Below are 26,135 nucleotides of genomic sequence, written 5' to 3' on the forward strand. Positions count from 1 at the left end.
ATACTTGTTTTGCATATTTATTTAGTATGCATGATTACTTTTGCATAATTTTTCATTTTATTACTTTTCTAGTAGCACAGAGCGATTCCAGATTAGATATTGGCAATAGCACTGGTAACTTGTTAGTGAAATGTGTTTTTTTTTTTTTTTTTTTTTTTTTTTTTAATAAATATATTTTAATATGCATACTCTAAATTTATTTCTGGGTTGGGACTTTCAATGAAAATCAGTGAATTCTTATGTATTTTTCTGAGAATATTTTCCAATTATCATTTATCAGAGTTGTTTGTGAACAACTGATAAGATTAGAGTCAGAAATGTTTTGGTAGCATCTGGTGTTGCACTATAGGCAAAAAAAAAAAAGTGTAAATGTGAAAGAAATACTGTATGTAGCAAACATAATCTCTAGCATTGATATTTGTTTTTAATGTTATACTATTAATATTATATTGTTTTCCAGACTTTTTACATTTATCTATGGTCCTCATATGTGTGTTATATATTGACATATTGACTCTTAGTCAGCTCTTTTAGGTGAATGTTGGGAAACAGCTCACATTTCTGAAAAGCTTTTTTTTTTTTTTTTTTTTTTTGAGGAGAAAACAGATATATCCTATCCTTATACTGTAGCTGAATCATATGCAATGCCACCGAGATCAAACCAACTTCTGAGTTCTCACAAGAACAAGACGAGTGTTGTTGTTGCACAGTTTCTTGTTATATGTAGTGTAGTGTGAAGATCAGAATGAATGGCAAAGACTTCTTTAATTTCTATTTTAATGGAATTTAAGCAGTAACACAGCAGCACAATAATATTAATGCAGGAATGATTAGGCAATGCAAATGTGGCATTTTTACATTTATTGAAATCCATTTTATAACAAATCCAATGCAAAAAAAAAAAAAAAAAAAACACGATTTGGTGATATACATTGATCAATAGGCAAATGCCAAGGCTGAGTCATTTGGAAGTCAAAAGAGTCGACTGTTTTTGATGAGCTTTACCAAATTATCTGACTCGCTGAAAAGAGACGGAATTCCAATCATTATTGGCCTGATTTGTATCACCCCGATCCCTCAAAGAAAGAACATCTTTTCTTTGTCACTGTGTCTTTAGGAATGGACGTGTTCTAACTCTGTCTGTTGACCATCAAACATTTTCTATCAGCTTCACTCTTCCAGCCGGATGCATGTAAATTATTCACAGAGGACCAGATGTGTTGACCTTCCTCATGGCCGAGATATAGGAGAGAGACTGAGAGAAAGCCCAGACTCCCAATGACCAGAGGCTACACCAAAACACTCACACAGCAACAGGGAAAACACACACAAACATACACGCAGTGCCTGAAAAAGCCTCATTACACTCTAGCACTGCGTTCTCACGACATGTGGGAGAACACACACACGCACACTTTCACTGCATGAGAGAAAAACTTCCAGCTGCTGTCAAAGCCCGAAAGGAAACATTCTGCAACGGCCTAGACTGTTGCTACGGCAACGCTGTTCAGGAAGAGCTGGACTTTATTAGCGTGTGTGTGTTTTGTGTTGTGTGTGAGTTATCAATTGCTGAGAATTGCAGGATTTTGGAAGCTAGCTCTGAGTCTCTCATGCTTATTTGGTTTTCTTTGTTTGTTATTTCATGTTCGGCTTCTGGAAACTTTTGTTTCCAGCAGTAAATCCCTTTAATGATACAAGCAGTCATGTCTAATCATTCAATTCTATTTATTTACACCATGCCAGGATGTAAAATCAATTTTTATGCATCATTTTTTTTTACTTGCTATATTTTTTAATTGCTTACTTGAGTCGTTTTGCTAGCATGATCACATGGTGACATTAAAACTTTATGTTTAATTTATGTGACCCATCACAAAAAAAAAAAACCCTTTAATATATAATCTGCATGTAGTTATCTTCAACAAGCGCTTTATCCTGGTCAGGGTTGTGGTGGATCCGGAGACTATCCCGGGAACACTAAATGTGTAATGCAAATAGACCCTGGATGGGACATCAGTGAAATTGCAGTGCATCATGCACACTCATTCACACCTAGAAGCAATTTAATGTAACCAGTCCACGCAGCTGCATGTTTTGGGGAGGTGGAAGGAAACCAGAGAACCTGGAGGAAACCCACGAGGACATGGAGAGAACATGCGAATCTCAATACAAACTGTAACGCAAATTCAGGATGTGAAAGCCAATCTTTGGGCAAGAAGTTTTTAAGAGATAATTGCAGTAAATAAGGGATTTTTTTTTTTTTTTGCTATCACCAATTACTAATGATGAAACCTTCACTGTTTACTCAAAGAGAACAACTGGAACATTTACACTAGGCCAATGACCAAACCAACAGTTACGAGGTGCAGAATTTACTCTTTTCCAGGAAAGCCTTAGCTGTTGTATGAAGAGCAAACATTCTTCTGGAAGCTGACCACACAAACAGGAAGAAAGAGGCAGGGGAAGACAATGTCACAACTCACAGTGGTGTCCTCTGAGTGGTGATGGTTAAAGTGAAATTCCTCTGAGTCACCCAGAACACTATTGTCCTTATAGTGACGCTGCAACTGCAGGAGGTGAGAAAGCCACTGGGAATGTAGAAAAATACACCAGTGGTAAGGATTTAAATCAGGCGGGTTCCAAACTAGGAGTTGTGACCCCGCGTAGGGTCGCTTGATTTATAGATGGGGTCACAACAGATACTCACAATCTCTTCTTTTGTTTCAATCATGTATTTTACAAATGAATATTAGAAACATCAGAGATGGATATTGTGTGCTAACATTTTAAAATGTTACTGGGAGTCACATTCAGACAAGCCATGTTTAAATAGTGCATGTTATCTTTGTCTTTTCACTCTCCTGACTCACTGCACTAGTGTAGTTCAGCAATAAAAATCTACTTCTGCTAAACAAACTAGTCTCTAAGCACATACTTATATCCGAGACCATTATTGAGTACCAACTACCAACTACTACTAATCAGGCTTTCCTATTACAGTTAGTGTTTGAATTTTGAAAACCTTACGTCAGCTTCAAACCTACCGAAAGATCTGTTTTGTGTACCAGCCTTCTGGATTTTCTAGATTAGTACATTCTTTTGAATATAAGGTCAGAGTTTTTGATTTGAGACGCAGCCCATGACAATAATAACAACGACAGTGGAAAGTTTTAAGCCAGACAGAGCTGGTCAGTATGTTTCATCACCATGCATAAAATCAATAAACATTTTAGAGTTTGACTTGGAAATCTGATCGACAGGGATGTATTGACTCTAGCGTGCTGTCTAGTGGATGTCGGTTTTAAATTTTCTGGATGTACATAAGATACTCAGCGAGTATGTGAACAATGGCAATGGTGTTGCTGCTGCTTCTGCAGTCATGTGCCAAGACCCTTCTGCTTCACGTAGGGCTGTATCACACCACCCCAGTGTGGATTATTTTCCTACAACACAACGCAACACAACACTTTCCACAAGACTGGTACGTTACACGTAAATATTTTACTGACATAATAAAAATCTTCAAATGTTACAGTAGTCCTATATTAAATCTAGAATTTTTTAAAAACTGTAGCGTGGTCAAGGCTTGGGGTTACCAAAACTTCATAATGCCAATTTTGGATTGTTTCCCCAAAAAGTTTGGGAATCCTGACTTTTAAAGGGAACTGGGACGACTGTGTGTAAAACCATTAATATTCAGCAACATTCAGCAGCTTTATATTTACACTGAGGATGGGTTTTTATTTTTTTTCATTTTAAGAATGACCTATAAATAACAAAATAAGCATTAATCATTATAAAAGTGTGCAAACTAAGTAAGCATACTAAAAATTTAAGTATGCATAATGAGTATGCTTACTTAAAAAATAAGTGTGCAAAAATAAGTATGCATCCTTAAAAATCTTTTTCAATTTAGATCTTTCTTTTTCGGTGTCTAGTTTGGTCAATTGGTAACAATCAGAAGGCAAATAAATGCAAAGGTCGACTTGAAAACCAGTAAAACAGTGAAAATTTGGTTTAAGTTTAAATGAGCCGATACGTGTATGACAGCAGAATTGTGGATCTTGGCAATGTCTCTCTCAACAGCTGGCACAAACACACACACACACACACACACACCAATCTGGATTACTAAGCGAGCATGTACAGCTAATATCATGAGGCTGCAGGGTCCTAAAATCTGTGGCTACTGTATTCCAGTAGAGCACACTGACCTCAATCAACTAAGCAACATCAAATGATATAACTGTTGTTAAAACATATTTAAAACTGCAAAATAACTAATAAAACTAATAAAATAAAAAAGACACTGAGATTAGATGTGAAAATGGTTCATGTAAATTCATGTGTATTTATTCCTTTAGCAATGCAATTCTTATATATATATATATATATATATATATATATATATATATATATATTTATATATATATATATATGTATGTGTGTGTGTGTGTGTTTTAACATAGTTAAATATATGGACATTTGATCTTCATTTTAACAATATTGGAAGATTCAAGTAATATAACTAAACAAATTAAACCAAAGAAAAGTCTTTTTAAAATGATCTGTAAAATGTAATTAAAAAAAAAAATTCTTGTGAGGAAAAAGTAAGGACACCCCCACATTTACTTGTACTTAAAATGGCTAAGATTAGCTACAGGTGTATCACATCAGGTGCAAATTATTAGAACATCGTTACAGAGCATTTTGAAGGAGGCTTGCCTTATTTAAACCTCAGACATTTAGTTTAGTTTGCTCTTAATTGTTGAAGTGAGAGGTTATCACCATGGTGACATCCAAAGAGCTCTCTGAGGCCTTCAGAAAGAAGATTGTTGATGCTTATGAGTCTGGTCAGGGATATAAAAAGATCTCAAAAGAATTTGTAATCGGCCATTCCACTGTCTGGAAAATCATTTAGAAGTGGAGAACATTTAAAACAACTGCCAACATGGCCAGGTCAGGCCGTCCAAGCAAATTCACCCCAAGAGCAGACCGCAAGATGCTTAAAGAAGTCTCCAAAAACCCTGAAATATCATGAAGGGACCTACAGCAAGCTCTTGCTACAGTTGATGTCAAAGTGCATGAATCTACAATCAGAAAGAGACTGCACAACTTTAATTATCATGGGAGGTGTGCATGGAGGAAACCTTTGCTGTCTAAGAAAAACATGAGGGCAAGACTGAAGTTTGACAAAGATACACATAGACAAAGACTTCTGGAATAATGTATTTTGGGCAGATGAGTCTAAAACTGAATTATTTGGACACCATAACAGAGGGCATGTTTGACGTAAACCAAATACAGCATTTCAGCAAAAGAATCTCATACCAACTGTGAAACATGGAGGTGGAAGTGTTATGGTTTGAGGATGCTTTGCTGCAGCAGGACCTGGCCAGCTCACCATCAGAGAATCCACTATGGATCCTACATTGTATCAGAAGGTGCTTGAGGAACATGTGAGACCATCTGTCAAAAACCTGATGCTGAAGCAGAACTTTACCTTGCAACATGACAATGACCCGAAACATGCCAGTAAATCCACCAAGGAGTTCTGGAATGGCCAAGTCAAAGCCCAGATCTAAATCCTATTGAGATCCTGTGGGGTAACTTGAAACGGACTGTGCATGCAAGAAACCCCTCAAACATCACACAGCTGAAAGAATTCTGCATTGAGGAGTGGGGGAAACTGTCTTCCAATGTCTGAAACTGGTAGACGGCTACAAGAAACTTCTCATTGAGGTTATTTAAGCCAAAGGGGGAAACACTAGCTATTAGGGCTCAGTTGAAATACTAATTTTTGTTGATTTCTTTTGTTTAATAAGTGAAAACAAAGTGATTTTTTGTTGTTTACATGCAATTACATCATTTTCATCTACAGGTACAAATTAAAACAAGATCAGAAATTGACATGTTGACATTTCCTAATAAAGAACTGAATATTTAATGGGGTGTCCTAATTTTTTCACATGACTGTATATACACACTCATACATAGAGTATAATATAATTAAATGATTAAATCACAATATGATCATTTTGCTCATTTAAAGGCTTCACTTTATTTTGTGTATATACTGAATTTATCACTCAGTCACTCACTTTGAGGAACCACTTCATCCTTGTCCTTCCCTAAATTTGCTGGAGGCTTTTGAGTTATTTATTGTGTTGTAAGAATCTAATTTGACTCATGTTTGCAAATTAGTTTCTATGATGCCGACTATAATATTTAGTAGAGTCTTACTGACATGTATCAGGACACTACTGACACACGTCAGTAAGACTCTACTAAATATTATAGTAGTGTCAGGCACAGACAGCAGTTTGGATGCAAGTGCAGGTTTATTGATGAAGCCAGAAATAGCAAAATAAATATCAAAATAAGCATTAATCATTAAAAAAAATGTGCAAAATAAGTAAGCATACTAAAAATGTAAGTATGCATAATGAGTATGCATACTTAAAAAATAAGTGTGCAAAATAAGTATGCATCCTTAAAAATCTTTTTCAATTTTTTTTCAGAATCCTAACTCTTAAATAAGCAAGCAATTAATTTATTGCATTTGGTGTTTAAAAACCATTACATTTCACTTATCCAGACTGTCCATTCACATTACACAAGTACTCTTCTTGTTACAGCTGTGGGCATCAGAGTCCCTGATCAGGTGGCTGATGGTGTTAGCATTTTAGCTTGACTTTTTGCCTACACAGCCATTCACTGCTTAAAGAGCCAAGTTATAGCACAATAAACACGAGAAATTCAGTTTGTACTGATTTATGACAGTAGTCAAGACTTCCTTCACTGTCCTGTTTTTCTTTGTAATGAATGTATAAGCTTTAATGCCACCTGACTGCCACCTCCAATGTTAGCATTGTTAGCTGCACCGGAGTTAGCTAGCATTACACACGAATGTGCTTCATCCAAGTCATTTCCCTACCTGGCTCTCTAGGTGATAAATGGGAATCTATGATTCATTATATAAAGCGGGCCTTCGAAATAGTTCACAGCTTTCTACAGTCTGAGTTTCCATACCTGTCCAGGAGCAATGCCGCTGATTAAGCGTCCAGCTGCATTCCAATTACCAGTAATAAATTACTCCATATTGGAAAAACGCTATCACTGTTTCTTGTGGTTTTACTGCATTTCTTGTCATTAAGTTTTTTTGAAGCACATCATGCCTTTTTGCTCACTGTGAAAGTATCTGCACTAGGCAGCCATGTACACTGAAACATACATTGTGACTATATTTAGAAACTCCTGCATTTCTTTCTGGTTTGTGTCAGATTCTCAGATTCAGACCCAGTGCTTTTAGTACAGAAAAAACTACAATGCTACAGACTGACTCCAGCAGTGTGTAAACCTGCTGCACAAATTAGCTAAAAAAAGCCCAGTATAACAACACACTGCTTGAGGGAAAATGGTGTGAAAGTTTCAATTAGGATCAAAGCATGCTGTTTTTTTTTTCCCTTCAAACCCAGCAGCACATCCAGACGCCAGCCTCTCTCGACAGTCATTACAAATTCATATGTACAATTTCCCAAATTAATATTCATGAAGAAAGTAATTTCAATATGACCTCAGGGAACATGCTGAAGAGGGTGAAGAGCACGAGCAGTCACTGTCATCTCCCTCTCGCTGTTCTCTGATGAATAATAATGACTATTACACATTAAGCATTCATAATATTCTGCACTTCACATGATTGCACCAGATTAATGACTTTTTTTTTTTTTTGCAACTTCTTTATGGAATGTGAGAACAATGTTTATCCCAAAAACCTGGATTGCAAGAAAAAAAAAAGAAAAAAGAAAAAAAAAAAATGAAAAGTCACACTTAAGTTTAGAGAACATTCAGCAATAATTTATTTTCATAATCTCAAGAACCACCACATTTCTCATCTGGAAAATTCAGATTCAGTTGCCAACAACACGGTTTTTGAAAAATGTAAAGTTACTATACAAATTCTTAATAGAAAAAGAATAAATTAACTGTGGAATTCATTGTTATTCTCCCCAACAACTCCACATTTGTTTTTCTACAACACCGTTATAACGTGTGCGGTTATTTTTGATTTGAACTCCATAAAGTGATGAAAACATGCTCTATTGTCAGGGATGAGGGAGTGAGCGACACGGTTTAGTAACTAACATCCTTCATTTTGCACGACTCGTATTAAAACTATTGACAACGGTTAGGAAAAGTCTACAGCTAGGAAACAACGCAGTAACTCGTCATCCTGTAGCACCTGAAAGGGTTACTTTGTCCTGACATAGTGGAAAAAAAAGGAAATAAAACAAATACTGTTTGATTAAAAAAAATATTAAAACATCTGAACATCATTTTTTTTTTGTCTTGTAAAATAACCCAGACAGGTTTCCATAGTCTTTTCCATATATGTTGATAAATGTGTTAGTTTATTCTTTTGTTATAAAAGGTTTAGGCTGTTATTAAATACAGGTAGGAAGGAGGGCATGAGGAGAGAATACACGTTTTCTCAATTCTCAGTGGAGAGATAAGCATGAGGCCTGAATCACAGCACTGTGGGAATGAGACTGCATCTTCACGTGAAAGGGTTATGGATATCTTTAGCTCTGTTTCTATGGGTTCATTAACACCAGATAACTGAATTTGCCTCTGAACCATCATGAGTTTGAACTCGGGCCTACGGTGACCTGCAAGTGCAAGACACATTAACAAACGAAAAACGCAAAAATAATCACAAAATGCAACAAAAAAAATGCAGAAAATGCAATAAAACCAAAACCAAACAAACAAAAAACAACAAAACAGCAAATCAGAAAACACCTTAATATTATCTCAAAACAGAAAGGGAGGTCCTTCGAGAGCATGACACGCTTGTTGCTGATTGGCTACAGCATACATCAGTCCTAGTGATGGTGGAAAACAGAGTTAGAGGATGTTTACAGTTTAATGTTTAATAAAAGATTGTTGTTATCAGATGTTTAATAACACTATACGTAACTTTCCGTTAAATTGTTTTTGCTAGGCTAACTAGATAACAGACTGAAAAAGTGCAATTTGTTTTGCTTGTGATAATCACAGGCCGTGTCCAATCATGAACGAGCATATGATGTTTTAGTTTTGTTGTTTTCTGATTGGTTGCTAAGATTTGTTTTTTTGTGTTTTCTTATTTGCTGCTGTGTTTTTAGATTTGTTGTGTTTTCTGATTTGCTGTTCCGTTTTTAGTTTTGTGTTTTCTGATTTATTATGATTTTAGTTTAGTTGTTTGCTGATTTGCTGTTGTTTTTAGTTTTGTTGTGTTTTCTGATTTGCTGTTGCGTTTTTAGTTTTGTTGTGTTTTCTCATTTGCTGTTTTTTTTTTTACTTTTGTTACTATGTTTTCTGATTTGCTGTTGCATTTTTTTGGTTTGTGAATATGTTTTGCACTTATGGGCCACCGTCCAGGCCTAAAAGAGAGGCAACATTACACTGTTCTGGGTAAAGGGTTGAATTTGGATCCGTAAAAGTAACACACAAACAGCAATTGATTTCACATTGCAGGGTGTTAGGTTTGGACTCTGTTATGAAGGGTCTGATGGCACATAACGCACATACGCTATAGTAATGGAAAAACGTATACTTTAAAAAAAAAAAAAAAAAAAAGAGTGTGCTTTTAGATATCTCTTTAAGTCCTTTGCTGCAGGGTGTCCATTTCCGAGTGTGTGTGATGCTGTACCAGGCGGAGTGATTAGTATTTAGACGTGGTTGTTACTGTATGGCTTGCCGTGTTTCCCCGTCACATGACACAGATTGAGGAGAAGAGCACCATCGTTTCTTGTTAAAATCTCGCTGCCTAGAAAAACACAAACACCCTGTGTTTTTTCCTCTCCATCTGAGAGCCTAAGGTGAGTGTGGAGGTTTTTCTGCTTTCAGAACCGAGGTCCGGATGCGTGTGTTCTGTTCGTATACTGGAATGCTTAGGCTGTCTCTTGAAATGGCACAGAGGTAAGATCAATTAGAGAGAAGTTTGTTGGTCAGTGGCTGTTCTGTATGCTGTGTGCCCCTTTACGTTGTGCTCTTATAGTTTCATCCAGTCCCTAACCGAGTATGAACAGTCTGGTGCTAACTGCATGCAGTACAGCAAAACTCCGTCAGTAAGGAAATTTTAAAAAATAAGGTCCCTATGTTGAAGATGTCAGGTACAAGGATTGCTTGTGGGCTCAGAGCAGGGGGATTATGGGATTTGTAATTCATCGGTGTACAGTACAGTAGAGGCTCAGAGCACCATGGTGGCTAGCAGGCTGGTGGAGCTGCCCAAGAGAGTGAGTGGCACATACAGTACTTCAGCGTTCAGCGTCTGAGAAGGTTACACTAACACACAGCTCACATCTAGCTAGCGTTCAGGGAGGAGTTTCCCCTAAAACAGCAGATCAAATATGGCACCACATGGCTTTTGGGAAACTTTACAGCTATTGTATGATAGAACTTCTACATGAAATGCAGATAAATGAAAAAAAAAAAGACAGATAGAGACCACAAGCCTCAAAATCATCACCCTTTGCAAAAATGTCTGATAATGATGTCAAATGCTGAGTCCCTACAAGTGTACACGCAGCCTTGCAATGATAACGAACACAAAAGCGACAGTGTATCCGCTTCATTATACCGGTGAATAATTGTTGGAACACCTGGACAAACACACATCCTATTTCCTGTTAGGGCTTGATCAATGTATCACTTTGCCAATAAAACCAGCCAGAATTAAGATTCCACAGATTAATCTGGATCAGTGGAAATGATTTTAAAGCACCAATAATGTCTCTACGTTATATTGTAAAGCTGCACTCATTAATGTGAGGCTAATGTGAGGCTAATTGCTCTTACGTGAACACAGATATTATCGGTGTAACGCAATGCCAGTGTTTGTATCTGTATTTAATTAGTGCTTCTTCTGTTTTAAGCCCAAAGTGGGCGTGGCCTGTTCTGGATGTTCTGGCTCTCAATCTTAAATAGTTCCTCAAACTTAACTCACTAGAGTTCATATCAGTTCATAAGTTCATGGTCTTAATCTGGTCTGGTCTGTTTTTAATCCTGCTCATGCAGTTATTATTATTGTTTGTACCTGCCTGCAATATTGTCTAATAAATTTAGTTCCAAACTATATGATAAACTAGCAGCCTAATTTAAACAAACCCACAGGAAAGTAAAAAACCTCCCACTTGCATGATTTTTTTTGTTTTTTGTCTCACAGGGTCCCAGTCCTGACACACACCTCTAGTCTAAATCAGATGGCACAAAACCAAACAAACAATAGTACATCTATTTGTGTCTGTATTTGTATCTGTTTAGCACACATGATCAGTATTTGTATTTGGTTACATCCCTAGTTCATGTGAGGTGACGTTAAGCACTCCTGGATGGTCATGACATCAGCAAGATTCCAAACGAACCACTATAATTACTTGTATTAAAGTTACATTATAAGTAATTACATTAATAAGCGACTTGTTTTCATATTAATGTTGCTGGTTCTAATGTTTATTGAAGTTTGTGAAACAGTTATATTAGTAATGCCCTGTATACTGCTGTTTGAGCATTATAATACAATTTTAGCTCATGTTATTAGTTATCAAAATGTTTAGCACTTTATCAGTATAATTTATGTGGTAGTTAGCAAAAGCTGGCTGGTTTAACATCCGCATTCAGTGTCTTGCTTATAACATGCTACTTAAATACTAGTAAGATGGAGTTTTCTGAAATGGTGCTTCTTTCTACTGATTGTTCGATGTTGGAGGACATAGTTTGTTTTATCCCCTAGGATTAGATTTAATTGTCACATTGTAAGGAGAAATTCAATAGATACAAAAAGTATTCTGACTTATACATCACTGACCACCTCTAAAATCGGAAATGTACTGATGTCAGAATTGTCATTTATTTATGTATTATTTATTGTAACCATATATTTTGGAGTGGCGTAAAGGTTTTCAGGACTAATTAGCCGGATTTCAGTTGTCATTGCAGTGCTTTGCGGTTCGACTTTTATAGTGTTTCCGAGATCACTCACTTTTGGGAAGTGCTGGAAAGTCCTCTAATTCCTAACATGACCATTTTTATAAATTAGAAATGCCAATAATGCTGCTTTTCTTGAATGATTCACATCCAAGAGGGTGTTTCTGTCATCTTGCGGTCTTGTGGTCTCACTTATTTACGCACATAATTTTACAGAACGTTATAAAATGGGAAACAGGCTTCATGGTTCACTCGGTGGACTGGGGTGTGTGTGATTCATCGCATTTACTCCAACAGAACAGTGCACATGAAGGATACGAACAAAATGGCCAACAGCAATGTTCTGCAAGAGTGTGTGCTCCTTGTTTTCTATGTAGAATTGCACACTGAAGTGTGCGTTTGAGTATGCATACATGGGGCAGTTCACTAGAACGCACACACACACACACACACACACATACACACACAAACACATCTCCAAAAGAGAGAGGCCACACCCCTGGTGTATCACTCCAGCGATGGGATTGGATGAAGATTTTTGTGCATATGGAGCAACTGGCTGGCAGCTAACTGGGTCACAGTTCAGAGTTCATACGATACGCAGTGGGAGGGTCAGCAAAGTCAACTTAGGTTTGGTTTAGTCCAGTTCGTTCCGACCTCCATGATCCCAAATTCCAGAGCCACTGTACTGCTGGATATGCACAGAGAGAGAGAAGGTGAAGGGGTGTTGGCTCCAGCCGTACATATGTCTATAATATGTATTGAGGTCCAGCCTGTGGACAGATCCGCCCAGAGAACACTGTTCCAGGAAGAAAGGGATGAAGCAGGAGATGGATGGAGGGACAAGTTTAGACGAGAGTTCCTGGCTTGGCCTTCTCGTGTCCATACCACTGCACGTCGGCGAGCTCAGAGCACAGGGGACTGCTCAGGAAACAGCTGTCGCTGAATGATCTGTGAGCAAGCATATGCACAGACACACACACACAAACACACAGACACACACACACACGCGGTCATATTACGGTCATTCTTTTATCATGACAAAAAATTGTTATATTAATACTGTTAAATCTCAAGACACAGTAAAAGTCACTGAAAACAAATGTGTTTACATGGGGTCATTTCATGCGTCTTGAGTATCAGCATTATATCCAGATTGGGATTATCGAGATAAAAATGCAAGAAAAAAAGTGCAGCTAAGACATTCAAAACAAATTTTCATCCAACTGCTTAACCAATTAGCCAGATGTATAAATATCCATCTTTACAGTCATCTATACAAGCCACATTTTACCACCAAATCTCTTCCCAATACTCATATCTTATATGGTCCATGAACGTCAATGTGGCATTCTTAAAAAAAAATTTAAAAAGATGTGACCACCATCTTTTGCATGAAACAACTAGAAATGAGGAACAAAACAGCAGTTGGTGGTCAGGTCTAATTAGCTGAGTTGCAGCTCACAGAAGATGCTCACGGAAGATGCATTCCACTACATGAGCGAATTCATGTGGTTAATATCTGATCAGCATACAATCAATAAACAAGAAGCATGAAACGTAAACAGTGCAAAAGAGGCAGAGTCAACATGCAAGAAGGCAGACACAGAGAGAGAGAGAGAGAGAGAGAGAGAGGAGGAAAGTAAGAGTACCTCTCTACTGCTCAGTGCTTTGGTGAGAGGGAGAGCGGTCCTCAGTAGGAGAGCTTTCAGCTGTATCACTGCCCCGAAGAAAACACCAAACACACACACACACACAGGAACACACACCCAGGCCAAACCGAGCAGAAGTTGGTTAGAGAGGATACAAGGAGAGGGGGAGAGAGAGAGAGAGAGAGAGGTTAGCAGCTGTGTGAACAGTGACTGAAGTTAGCGAGTGAAAGAAGAGCAGTGTTTAAGCTTAGCAGGGTTAAGACATGGATGTGCGGTTATACACTTTTTTTTTTTTTTATTATGACACAAGTCCATGCAGTAGAGTTTGAACACTTGCATCTGCTTTTTGAGAACTAGATTTTATTTAATGATTACAAAAAACCCCAAAAATTGACATCCTGTTTTTTTTTTTTTTTTTTGGTAATTTTTGCTTTATGTCTTGGAGGTGGCATGTGTCACTCTCTCCAATGATGCGAGACGGGTCGACTGAGCTAGTGTGTAGGAGTTGAGAAAGACTGAATAATTGTAGAAAACACTAACACAAATCCATCTTGTAGCTCTTTCAGGAATTATTGTTTATCTACACATTTATATGACTAATAATCCTGTTTGAGAAATATAATAGAAAGAACTGTATTCATTTATTATAACTTGCGAAAAAAAAATTTGTTTGTGGACTTTTGGACCTAAATGTAGAGAAGTGTTTAGTACAGACTCAGCCATATTACTACACCTACTGCCACTGCTATTAAACCCAGCTCTGCTGTTACTACACCTAAAACCACTGTTATTACACCTAAATCTACTGTTACTACACCTAAATCTACTGTTACTATGCCTAAATCCACTGTTACTACACCTAAATCTACTGTTATTACATCTAAAACCACTGTTACTACACCTAAAACCACTGTTACTACACCTAAATCCACTGTTATTAAACCCAAATCTACTGTTATTACACCTAAAACCACTGTTACTACACCTAAGTCTACTGTTACTACACATAAAGCCTCTACTACTATGCCTAAGTCGACTGTTATTATACCTACAGCCTGTTATTACATCTAAAGTCTCTATTACTACACATAAAACCACTGGTACTACACCTAAATCCACTGTTATTACACCTAAAGCCTCTGTTACTACACCTAAAGCCTCTGTTACTACACCTAAATCGACTGTTACTACACCTAAAGCCTCTGTTACTACACCTAAATCGACTGTTATTACACCTAAAGCCTCTGTTACCACATGTAAATCCTCTGTTACTACCCCCAAAGCCTCTGTTACTACACTTAAATGAACTGTTATTACACCTAAAACCACTGTTATTACACCTAAATCAACTATTATTACACCTAAAGCCTATGTTAATACACCTAAATGGACTGTTATTACACCTACATCCTCCATTACTACACCTGAAGCCACTGTTATTACACCTAAAGCCACTGTTATTACAGTACTACACATACTGCCACTGCACATTACTACACCTAAATCCACTGTTACAGTATTGTACAGTATTTAGGAATTGAATAAGATATTGACAAGATGTTCCTAACCCATTTTTGACAACACTTAACCTGTACCTGGTAGAGGTGCATCACTCAGCCCATGATGGGGTTACGACTGCACAAACTGTTATTTTAAAGTCTTTGAATTTACAGCGTTAAAGTAAACTGCTTTCGGTTTGCTAAAACTGATATGCTTATCTGGTATAGATTTTAGCATTAGATCCTAAAGATGACTATCAAACCATCTAGATGGTCCACTTAGATGAAAAATAAACCAGTAAGCACGTCAACAGTTTACACAATTTATCATTAAAAACATAAAGGTCGCGTTATTTTAAAAATCGAAAAACTTGTCCAATTTGATCCAATACTTGACTCTCACTCTTACCCGCTCTGCCAGTTGAGGATGTGCTGGGGGCTGCAGGGTGGCGTTGCTGCTGACTCACTACATGGAGTTCCACTTCTCTGGCTGTGTGGAGAGGCGGCTACACACACACACACACACACACACACACACACAGTTATTGCATACTTATGCACTCACAGAAACACACAATAATGCACTCTCACTTTTGGAGTGAGCTATAGCAGATATAACATAAATAAAGTGAGCCTGTCACTGACACTCCCATATGACAGATTTTGGGATTAAATCCCAGAGTGTTTCAGTCAGCCAGAGGGCAAGCCATTATCCCCCCCAACACACATATGAACACACGAACACACACACACACACGGTGCAGACCACCCTGACAGCATCTCACTCCCTCACACAGAGGAATGCATTTAGCTAAACTCACACTAATAAACACTATTGTCTCCCCCACATACTGATGAGGAGGTATTAATCACGATGCTCTGAATGCAAAATGAAGCGTGTGAATGAAACAGAAAAAGATGCGTAAAGTGATCAAAACATCTTTTATATTATGTTATGTTATGTTACATTATGATACGTTACCTTATGTTATGGCCTTCAATTAATTTCAAATTCAATCAGAAAGATGACTGAATCTTACTCTAATTTTCATATTTATGTAATTTAAATTGAAAACAAAAAATGCCAAATTAAATCTAAAAGAACCAAACAGAATAAAAAACTATGATATGACAGTGAATATTTAACAACTACCAAACAGGCATTTGAATAAAAAGGCATTTGATGTATTGGAGGCTAAATCTAGCTAAATCTCAGTGCTAAAAAAATAAGAAATGGATAAAAAAAAAATTAATGATTCAATAAAAAAAAACGAATCTAAACCATTAAAGTATATGATTATGATTATGACTAACTTAATGGTGACATCAATCATGATTTATAGAAAATAAATGCCCATTTTATTGATTCTCTCTGTGGCAGTATAAACCTACAAGCTGATTAATATTTGACCACTAAATGTTTGAAATGTTTGAATTTGAGTACAATTTTGAAGTGATTTGACAATCATATCAAATAGAGTGTTAACAAGATGTACATGAGCAATATGGAATAACCCTAACACATCATGCTATATGAAGACGAAACATACTCTATAGAGAGAGCAGGATGTCTTACCTGGTGAGCCCTTAGCCAGTGTGCCAATTCTCCCTGTGTTTGAACTGGTGTGCGTGAGACGTGAGTGCTCTTTGAGCGATCCGGACGAACGCTGGTACCAGCACCTTAGCTCCTCAGACACGGCCACTCTGTTCCCTCCTCCCTCCCTCCCTACAGACGGAGTCCTCACTATCTGAGACCTGGAGGGTGTGAGCCTGGCACTGCCACTGGCACTGCCGCCCTCACCATCCTCCCCTGCTGACCCCCAGCCCTCCTTGTAGAGGCCACCGGCTGTGTATGAGTTGGACGTCTTAAACTGTGCTTTGACGCTGTAGTGGCCTTCCTGATCACTCTCCAGGCTGCGGACCACCACAGCGCCTGGGCTGCTGCCTGCCGGGTACAGCGGATACTCCTTAATGCGGTACTGTGATGATGGCTGGCTCTGGCTGTTCAGGTAGACGCCCTGGTGGGCTGTTCCGGGTGTCCCACCGTTACGTGCGGCCAGGTTGGGCATGCTGCCCGAGCTCGAGGTGCCCAGGTGGCCGGCGGATTTGTGACGCTGGCGCTGACGTTGGCGTGCTCTAGAAGGTGAGTCCTCAGCTAGGGTGCGGTAGTTGGGGTTGGCGCCTACCGGTGGGCAGCAGTGCTCTGAACTCGAGTGGCTGGTGCATGATGAGCAGTCATCTGGCACTACCGAGCCGCTGCTTCCTGCCCGCTGTGGCCCTGACAGGAAGAGGTCTGGGCTAAGCTCCGCCTCTGGTCCCGCCTCTAGGCTCAGCAACTTCCCCTGAGACTCCAGGCTGGAGCTCCGCCCACGGAAAGGCTGAGACAGGCTGAGAGATAGAGGTTCAAATATCAGTAAGATCACCAAACAACTGTGTCACTTTGCAAATGTGTGTGTGTGTGTGTGTGTGTGTTTGTGTGTGTGTATACCTGGCTGAATGGACGTAGCTCCTGGTTCTCAGGTCAGGAGTAGAGGGCATGCTGGACTGGCTGTTCCAATGTGGCAGCGTGCGCACTGGGCTGTTCTGCAAAGAGTTACTCCCTCCAGTCTCACAGCTGCCGGTGCTGGGGAACCGCCTGTGACTGCTACACACACACACACACACATACACACACAGAGCGTGAGAGAATTAGAAAAAAACAGAGGATACCTGAAAATTCACCAGAATGTAAATCCACTACCCAAAAGTTTTTTTTTTAATCATTTCCTGCAAAGATTTCTGTTAGTGCAAATGAATTCATTCAGATTCCAAATAAACTGTTCATATGCACTCAGCAATCTGCATTTACACACTTATTTTCGATATAATCTGAACCTAATGCATGCACAAGAATCAAGATTTAGTGCCAATGTTACCATAACAACAAAGGCACTGTGAAGACTGTAATGAGTAGCTAAGATTAGTTCAGCATGTTACTCGAGTGCTCAATCTCACTGAATGTGTTTATAATGAATAATTTCAGTCTCAGCAAAATGTACTTCAAATGTCCTTAATGCATATAAAGCAAAAAATATTCACGATCCACATCACTCTGCTTCTGAATGTAAGTTGGATGCCCACTCTGTATGAGCTATGCAATATTATTCTGTATTTTTTTCAATAAATATGAACAAACCTTTATGAAATCACGTTTTTTGAGACAAAATTAATTTGTATCGACATAAAGCATATATAGTAATATGCTGTACTGTTGTGCTAGCATGCCAGTGGTAAGCATGACTACAGTTCCAGATGTCTGACTGGTGCACACCTGGAGTGAGAGGAGCGTTTCTTCACCCTCTCATAGGGCTCGTCGAGTGAGCTCTCGCTCCACATGCGGGGTTTGATGGGAGATTTGTCGTAGTCGCTGCGCTGGTAGTGCAGATGCCTGAGACCCTCCAGAGACTGAGGAGGAGGAGGTCTGCTATGCGACGGAGGCCGAGGAGGAAGGCCTTTATGAGGGGAGGAAACCGGAGAGAAGGTGGGCGTCCCTGCTACCTGGGGATCATCTGGGGAAAAAAAGACGAAAAGAACATGAGAACACAAGAATGTGTGGTGTATGCTAAAGCCAGAAAGCTGAATGCTCATCTCATCATACCAGAGAACTGTTTTCTACGTTTGCTGAGTTTCCAGCAGTTTCTCTCATCTGAGCTGTGGATCTCTTCAGAATTAGCTTTCTCTTACTAATGTCCTCCTTACCTGGTCACTGACTTTTAGTGGACAGCCTCCTTTAGGCAGAGACAATTTTCTTTGATTTAGAAAACTTTTAGCTTTAGGGGTTATGTAAATAAAATATGGGCTGTATGCTATTATAGGCTCATTAATATTTAATTGCACTGCAATACTACATCCTTAAAGTTATTAAAATTTTAATGTCATTTTAACAGGTTTTGACAGCCCTGTTAGAGGTTGATGGACAACAATGATAGACTGTATGACGGATGTGTGGATAACTGGATGGTTGTAAAGTGAAACTGAATATGCACAGTATTGTTACTATGGAAACGTCCCATCAGGAGACAACTGCCTAGGCAAAAGCAGCATCCTGAGGTCAAGACTGCTCCATATGCTACTAGTTAAAGTTTATTAGCCAACTCACACTTCCGTGGGGTGTGTATGTATTTATGTATGTATATACACACACACACACACACACACACACACATACATACACAGTATATACACACACACACACACACACATACACACACACATATATATATATATATATATATATATATATATATATATATATGTGTGTGTGTGTGTGTGTGTGTGTTTGTGTGAGCCGATATATATATATATATATATATATATATATATATATATATGTGTATATATATATATATATATGTGTATGTGTGCCTCTGAACCGATATTCTATATACTCTGAGTATATGTATTTATGTATGTATATATATATATATATATATATATATATATATATATATATATATATATATATATATATATATATATGTATATATATATATATATATGTATATATAATATGTGTGTGTGTGTGTGTGTGTGTGTGAGAGAGAGAGACTCACCATCATCTAACACCAGAGCATCAGAGAGAGAGCTGTCCTCTGAGCCGATATTCGCCTCTGCAGGAGAGAGACAGAAACACACAGAGCTTGACATCACTCAACACATTCCCACCCACCCACACAGACACACACACAGACACACACACAAACATACACACAAACACTTCAATCAGGCTGCTAATGATTAGGCTTACATGTCTTTATCCATGTAGTCTGGAGGAGAGTGCTCTTATTTATGTGTGTGTAAGGATTAAATTAATTTCACGCCCCGCCCCAACCCTAGCGGAGGTCACAAACATGCTGTTTTACAGCAACTGCACTTCCTCTTGCTCTCAGCAGGGCAGATTTTCTGCAGGGGGACACTTTGTTAACTCACTTAATGAAGCTTCATAATCACAGAAGAGAGCTCAGAGAGCAACAACCCCACCTTTACCCCAGCATATCCATTGCGCACACACACACACACACACACACACACACACACACAGCGCAGTGGCTGCCATTAACAGTGTAATTTCCCCATGTGTTTTTCTGTTCTCTTCATATAGAAAAAGATATCTCAGTCACCCAGACCAGCTGTTTAGCTTCTTATCCAAAAAAAAAAAAAAAAAAAAAAAGTCTTATAAGTAAATAAGGCCTGATTTATACTTATACACATCCATATATCTGTGAACATGTGAAGGCAGTCACATAACTTGAAAGTGCCCACTAGGGGGCAGAAAATGAAAAACTGATTCAAAATCTTGTACATCTGAAAAAAGTAGCTATGGACAATGCATTCAATGGTTTTGGAGGTGTGTGCCTTTGGATTCTATGCTTACCCATAATCCCCCATCTGTGCCTCATGACACAGACATGCAAATGTGCTTGAAAGTAAAAGTATAAACTAGCCTAAAGAGATGAAGAGAATGTGACCAGGGCTAAATCTTTCACATACTGCATAACTCGGAATATACTTTATTTAAAAAAAAAAAAAAAAAAAAAAAACATACAGGGTGTAAGCCAACGTTTATAAATTTTGAAATATTTTTTACAGTTGTATTATGATTATAAAAATATAGTCTGAAAAATAATTTTTGGCAATATTTTTAGTACATATTTAGACCATTTTATTGGGAAAAATGGTGCCAATTTTGAACTGGATATGAGTGCATTAGTAATGTGTGGATTTGTGTTCAGTCTCAGATGTGTGTATGTGTGTGTTTCCGCACCCTCTATGATGAGCGAGGCTCGTTGCGTGGGTTTCTTGCCCGAACGGATACGGTACTCGTTGATGCCGTTCTCGATATCCTGCAGCTTCTTTAGTGCGTTCAGGTACGATGTCTTCCTCTGCTTCTTCAGCTTTTTACTGCTCACATGAGGATCACTGGCTAAACGCCGTGCCGCCTCCGTGATCTGAGACTGGATAGCAAACTCCCTCTCCAAACGCTCCAGCTCTTCCTCCTTACACACACACACACACACACACACACACACACAGGCAGGCAGGTAAGAACACACATTAGCACATTTGAAACCACACAAAAGCCAGTCATGCAGGCCAAAAAACACACAATCCTTCATATCACCCTCTAAAACTCATCCAAAATACACATTCAGAATGACAACACAGCTATAGTAACTGAGTGTTTCAAATCACATCTCACACACACACACACACAGTCCTTACTGTCTACTACTGTTTCAAAGTGAAGTGAGTTGCTGTGATGAGACCCTGAAGCTTTGATGAACCTTATCTTATAGCTACATTATATTACTCTTTCAACTCCCCTCACACACGCACACGCACACACACACACACACACACATTCAGGAGATTTCAACTTCAAATCCTGACAATGTGACAGTCATCCATGGCCAGGAGTCTAGAAAGCGAAACTGGCTAGGTAGGTGGTTTGGCATTACTCTTTCTCTCCTGTCAATCACAGCGAATCTAGCCAATCTCAGGTGTCTGTGAACTCATGTATGCAGATGTGGGTGGATAGCGATGTGGATAGTGTGTTACTCTGTGTGTGTTACTCTGCCAGATAAATATGAAGATCTGAAAAACGTTGACCAGTAAAACACACCCTCTTTTCCTCCATGCCCAAACTGCTCATCTGGCTTGCGCTCTACATACACTTGCTATCATCACTTCCACTGAATCATGCCAGACTAGGAACTAGGTCTATTTATGAAAACAAACACACACACACACACACACAGACACGAAACATGCACGCAAAACTCTGGAACGTTTGGTTCAGGAAATATTTGTATAGAATTCTCAGAGGTCAGCTGTGTGAGTCCTCCAAGCGTGTCGGGAAATGGATGAGTCCGGAAATGTTCATCAGTCTTCAGAAATGCCAGAGGTCAGAGGTCAAGGTTTAACTCACCTCTCCTTTGGGGAGGATCTTCTGTTCGTCCAGTTTGAAGGCTGTGCCGATTTTGCGCCGTACTGTAGGCGGCTCCTCTCCTGGGTCTAGAGGATATTCTTTAGGAAGCTTACCAGTCAGCTCCTGAAACACACAACACAGACACACTCATTTCTGTGCATCTGGGCTGCAAATGTGCTGCAAACGTGCTGCTATCCCCACTCCCAGGTACCATTAGTTCCTGTTGGTACCAATTAATACAACCAATAAAAGCACAAAAAGCACATTTCTTATTTTCTGGGATAAGACGTTCTGTCAATTTATGTTTGACTAAAGCAATTGTGTAGTGGTGGATCTGATAAAGTGGTGTGTGTGTGTGTGTGTGTCTGGGTGTGTGTGTGTCTGACCGCTTCTCTAATGCAGATGCTCTTGAGCTCCTCTATCCTCTGCCTTAGAGTTTCTTCCAGAGCCTCCTGCCGAGCGCGCAGAGCCGCCAACATGTCCTTCTTAGCCGTTTGAGAGCTGTCTGACTCCTGAGAGCCTGCACGCACACACACACACACACACACGTGCCACAAACATCAATCGGACATTCTACCTTGTGTTGAGATACATGTGCGTGTGGGGAAAAAACAAAGACACAATAAGGTATAAGACTGGGAATATTATAAAGGGCACACAACAAGTGTGACCTTTTCACACTGAAAGTTTGTGTGTGTGTATTTTGTGGGGTGGGATTGGGGTTTCTGAGGCCATACTGTGTGTGTGCATGAGCGTGTTTCCGGATAGAGATAAAGGGCTTCGAAAGTGCAGCTTTACTCATTGTTGGCTAGCACATTTTGTTTGTTTGTGAGTGTGTGTTAGTGTATGAGTGTACCTATTCTAAGAGCCCAAAAGTTTAAAAGGAAGTGAGTGGAATGTTCTGATAAGGCGCTTTAACAGCAATTGTGTCCTTAGTGCACTTTTAATACAGCTGGGTGAACTGTAATATCTGAAACTGCTGTGTGTTACTGCTCTTCACTGGACCTGGCTTGTGCTAACCAGCAGTGTGTGTGTGTGTGTGTGTATGTGTGAGGTGGTTAAGGGTCAAGGGGTCTCTTTCATGTGTGCAGACCGGGAGTGAGGTCAGCCAGATCCAGAGTGTGTGTTTGTATGTACAGAGTAGCAGGCAGAAAATTAGTAACAGGTCATTTTCAATATCAGTGCAGATGACATGCATACAACCTGTCCAGATCACCCCCCTGTGTGTGTGTGTGTGTGTGTGTGTGTGTGTGTATGTGTGTGTGTATACTGAGTTTCTGAAGGTTGTGGTGTCACTCAGGAAAGCCTGAAAGCTGTTCTATATACAGAACAAACAAAGTGATAAATTCACTGGGCAACAGAAAGAGTTTTATGTGGTTTGAATAGGAAATAAATGGTCACTATTGCCAAACAGAGCTTTCTATTTCACCTGATGTCTGCATTTGCATGGCAAACAAACTGCATCACATGAAATCAAAGAATTGAGACTGTGAGATGCTCTAGATTAGACACACCATGCTGAATTTCATTCTGATGCCTACTCTGAAAGGATTAATGTCCCAATTCCGACTCAGTGATATTCCTGAAACTGCAGATTTCCTAAACTTCAAAGAAGCATTCTTTAGTTCTAAAGCTTTCACGAGTGTCAGAGAGAGAGAGAGAGAGAGAGAGAGAGAGAGAGAGAGAGAGAGAGAGAAAGAGAGAGAGAGAGACAGAGAGAAGTGAAGTTTCCACTCTTTCACCAGTTAATAGAAAGAAACGGCTTCACTTCTGCTCAGAAAATCAAACTGTCTGAGTCAGATTGTTTCTCCTTCTGTCTCTTTTATGGAGAAATATGTCTATGTCTATGTCTATGTGTGTGAACTTATAAGATAAGCAAGACCCCCCACACTCTTTCCTGACACACAAACACACACACACTCTTTGCACACATTCTGTCATAAGAACAGAGGGCTATTGTTTTGGAAAGTAAGGACGAAGCTGGTATATCCCTCCTGTCCCTCACTCAGTCCGCTCTAAATCAGCCTTTTCTTCCAGGCAGTAAATATAGAGCAGGGCCGAGCTCCCACACCACTCACACCAGGGGAGAGCTGGGATTAGAGCAGCTGTGGGTGTAACATGGGCTATATACTGTACACACACACCAGGACTCTCTTCTATCATTAATGTCCCTGGGGCTAAGAGCTCATGCTCCAGTGAACCCTTTTAAATTCTGGATTATTATTTAGTTATTCCTCCTAAAACATGTTATTCAGTAACTACAGTTATACTAACTAAATATAGTATGTAGTTATGGGAATAAAGCATGTAAGTCTGGTCCCACATACTGGTCCTGGGGGTTTATTTTATTTGATTTATTTAAGGGTTCTGGCACTGAAAACAAATCTTTGGAGTCGATTCCACACTCCAAAAATGATTCGCTTCGTGCAAAAGCGCTTCGTTTTCATTATTTTCTTTATGTAGAATTTATTATTTAAGCATTTTATTTTAAAAAAATCATCACGCCATCTAGATGGAGATAATAAAATTCAAAGCATGCGTGTCACAATTCTTACAAATGAAAAGAGGAAGATTGTTTTCTGCAAAACTAGAGTCATCAAGCTAACCAGGAAGCCTCAGTTTTCCCATGTGGAGCATTTTCTCAGTCATCACATTGCTGTGTAAAGTGTTAAATTAAAATCCACGTTATCCAGCTGCCTTATGGTCCATGAGAAATAAAGTGTCCATTCAGAGTTTTTGCCTCTACAGGGATATTCAACTAAAATTTGTAAAGGTCCAGTTACACAAACTTCCTGCTTACAAATGTCCAGATAAGCAACCAACATGACTGAATGGTGACAGCAGTTACCTTTTAATGCTTAACCATTTATTATAAGATTATAGCTATAAACAAGCCAATTCAAAGTGGTTTTGTTTTGTAGTGGTGCTACATGTTACCACTTCTGACTAGCAGAATAGAATATGAAGCAGGAAGAATAAACACTTTGTCCAATGCTCTTTAAATATTCGCTTCACTTCGCTAATTAGACAACAGAGAGTAAAAAAAAGGGGAAAATGACGGCTTTGAAAACTTCCCTTCCTGACTTAACGTCTCTAGCCTTGTTGCTCTGACCTGATGAGCTGCCTTCAGCTAAATATATTACATAACTGTATGTGATGGGATTAACAGAGAATCTGCTACAGAAGCTGAGCTGGTTCATGCTTAGAAAATTAGAGTCACTGAACTCTAATGTTTTGCACCCATTTATTGGTTCTACTACATTATTTTTTCAAGTACTTGGTTCAGTCTGCTGAAATACTGGATCCATGGTCTGCCAGGTAATCACCCCTGGGCTAACGAGTCCCAGTTTATCAGAGATCTGACAGGAGAAATGTCCTGGTTGTTTCTGAGACATCGCTGTCTTTCTGCAACTTACACACAAGTATTAAAGTTTTAATGTAGGTCTGAAATGGTTAAATAAATTAGAAGTACAGCTTAGATGAACTGTAGCACAGTGGCCTGAGTGAGCCTCCACATCAGTGATCTCATCTCTCAACTCTCTCGCCTCGCTTACAGGCCGAAAGGCTGATGACCGTCTTTCCCTTCCTCCCTCTTTCTCTCCTCTTATATTGCTCTCGCTCTTTCTCGCTTTCTGTCCATGATAATTGATACTGCAGCAAGTTTCCAAAACCAACAGTGTGGAGAGCTGTTCTCACTCTAGCCCACACTTTCACAAACACACACACACACAGTGAAATGCATAAATAAAAAATTCCATTAGTGACACTGAAATTAAGCATCAGGCAAACATACCTATATAAATTGCGTGTGTGTGTGTGTGTGCGCGCACTAACCTGAGGACAGAAGGCTCCCGCTGCTGCCGCTGATGATCTTGCCCTTGCTGCCCATGTTGGCGAGTTTAGAGGTCTTCAGCGTGCCCGTCTCTGTGAGGTCAATGGCTATTTCATTTAGACTGCGTGCTGCGTGGATCTTTGACTGAGAGAAAGACAGCGAGTGAGAGCGATAGAAAGAGAGAAAGAAATAAATGCAGGGAGACACAGAGA

At 39.2% G+C, this 26,135-nt stretch overlaps 1 protein-coding gene across 14 annotated transcripts in view; it reads right to left on the reverse strand.

Moving 5' to 3' along the window:
- Nucleotides 1-7,833: 7,833 nt before the first annotated feature.
- frmd4a (FERM domain containing 4A) overlaps nucleotides 7,834-26,135 on the reverse strand; it is a 156,528-nt gene continuing 138,226 nt past the window's right edge. For 12 of the 14 annotated variants that reach the window (XM_053235202.1, XM_026927257.3, XM_026927256.3 and 9 more), the window contains 10 exons: nucleotides 25,926-26,067; nucleotides 22,478-22,611; nucleotides 22,092-22,214; nucleotides 20,928-21,159; nucleotides 19,717-19,773; nucleotides 18,435-18,672; nucleotides 17,613-17,768; nucleotides 16,701-17,512; nucleotides 15,534-15,630; nucleotides 7,834-12,924 (listed from right to left, as the gene is read on the reverse strand). In XM_053235202.1, coding sequence (XP_053091177.1) covers nucleotides 12,822-12,924; nucleotides 15,534-15,630; nucleotides 16,701-17,512; nucleotides 17,613-17,768; nucleotides 18,435-18,672; nucleotides 19,717-19,773; nucleotides 20,928-21,159; nucleotides 22,092-22,214; nucleotides 22,478-22,611; nucleotides 25,926-26,067 — 2,094 coding nt within the window. In that variant the 3' untranslated portion in view covers nucleotides 7,834-12,821. Of the gene's footprint in view, nucleotides 12,925-13,625; nucleotides 13,694-15,533; nucleotides 15,631-16,700; nucleotides 17,513-17,612; nucleotides 17,769-18,434; nucleotides 18,673-19,716; nucleotides 19,774-20,927; nucleotides 21,160-22,091; nucleotides 22,215-22,477; nucleotides 22,612-25,925; nucleotides 26,068-26,135 lie in introns of all 14 variants that reach the window. The other 2 variants (XM_026927255.3, XM_053235201.1) reach the window with 1 other exon arrangement.

The sequence above is a fragment of the Pangasianodon hypophthalmus genome, chromosome 6 (assembly GCF_027358585.1).
Source record: "Pangasianodon hypophthalmus isolate fPanHyp1 chromosome 6, fPanHyp1.pri, whole genome shotgun sequence".
Taxonomy (NCBI): domain Eukaryota; kingdom Metazoa; phylum Chordata; class Actinopteri; order Siluriformes; family Pangasiidae; genus Pangasianodon; species Pangasianodon hypophthalmus.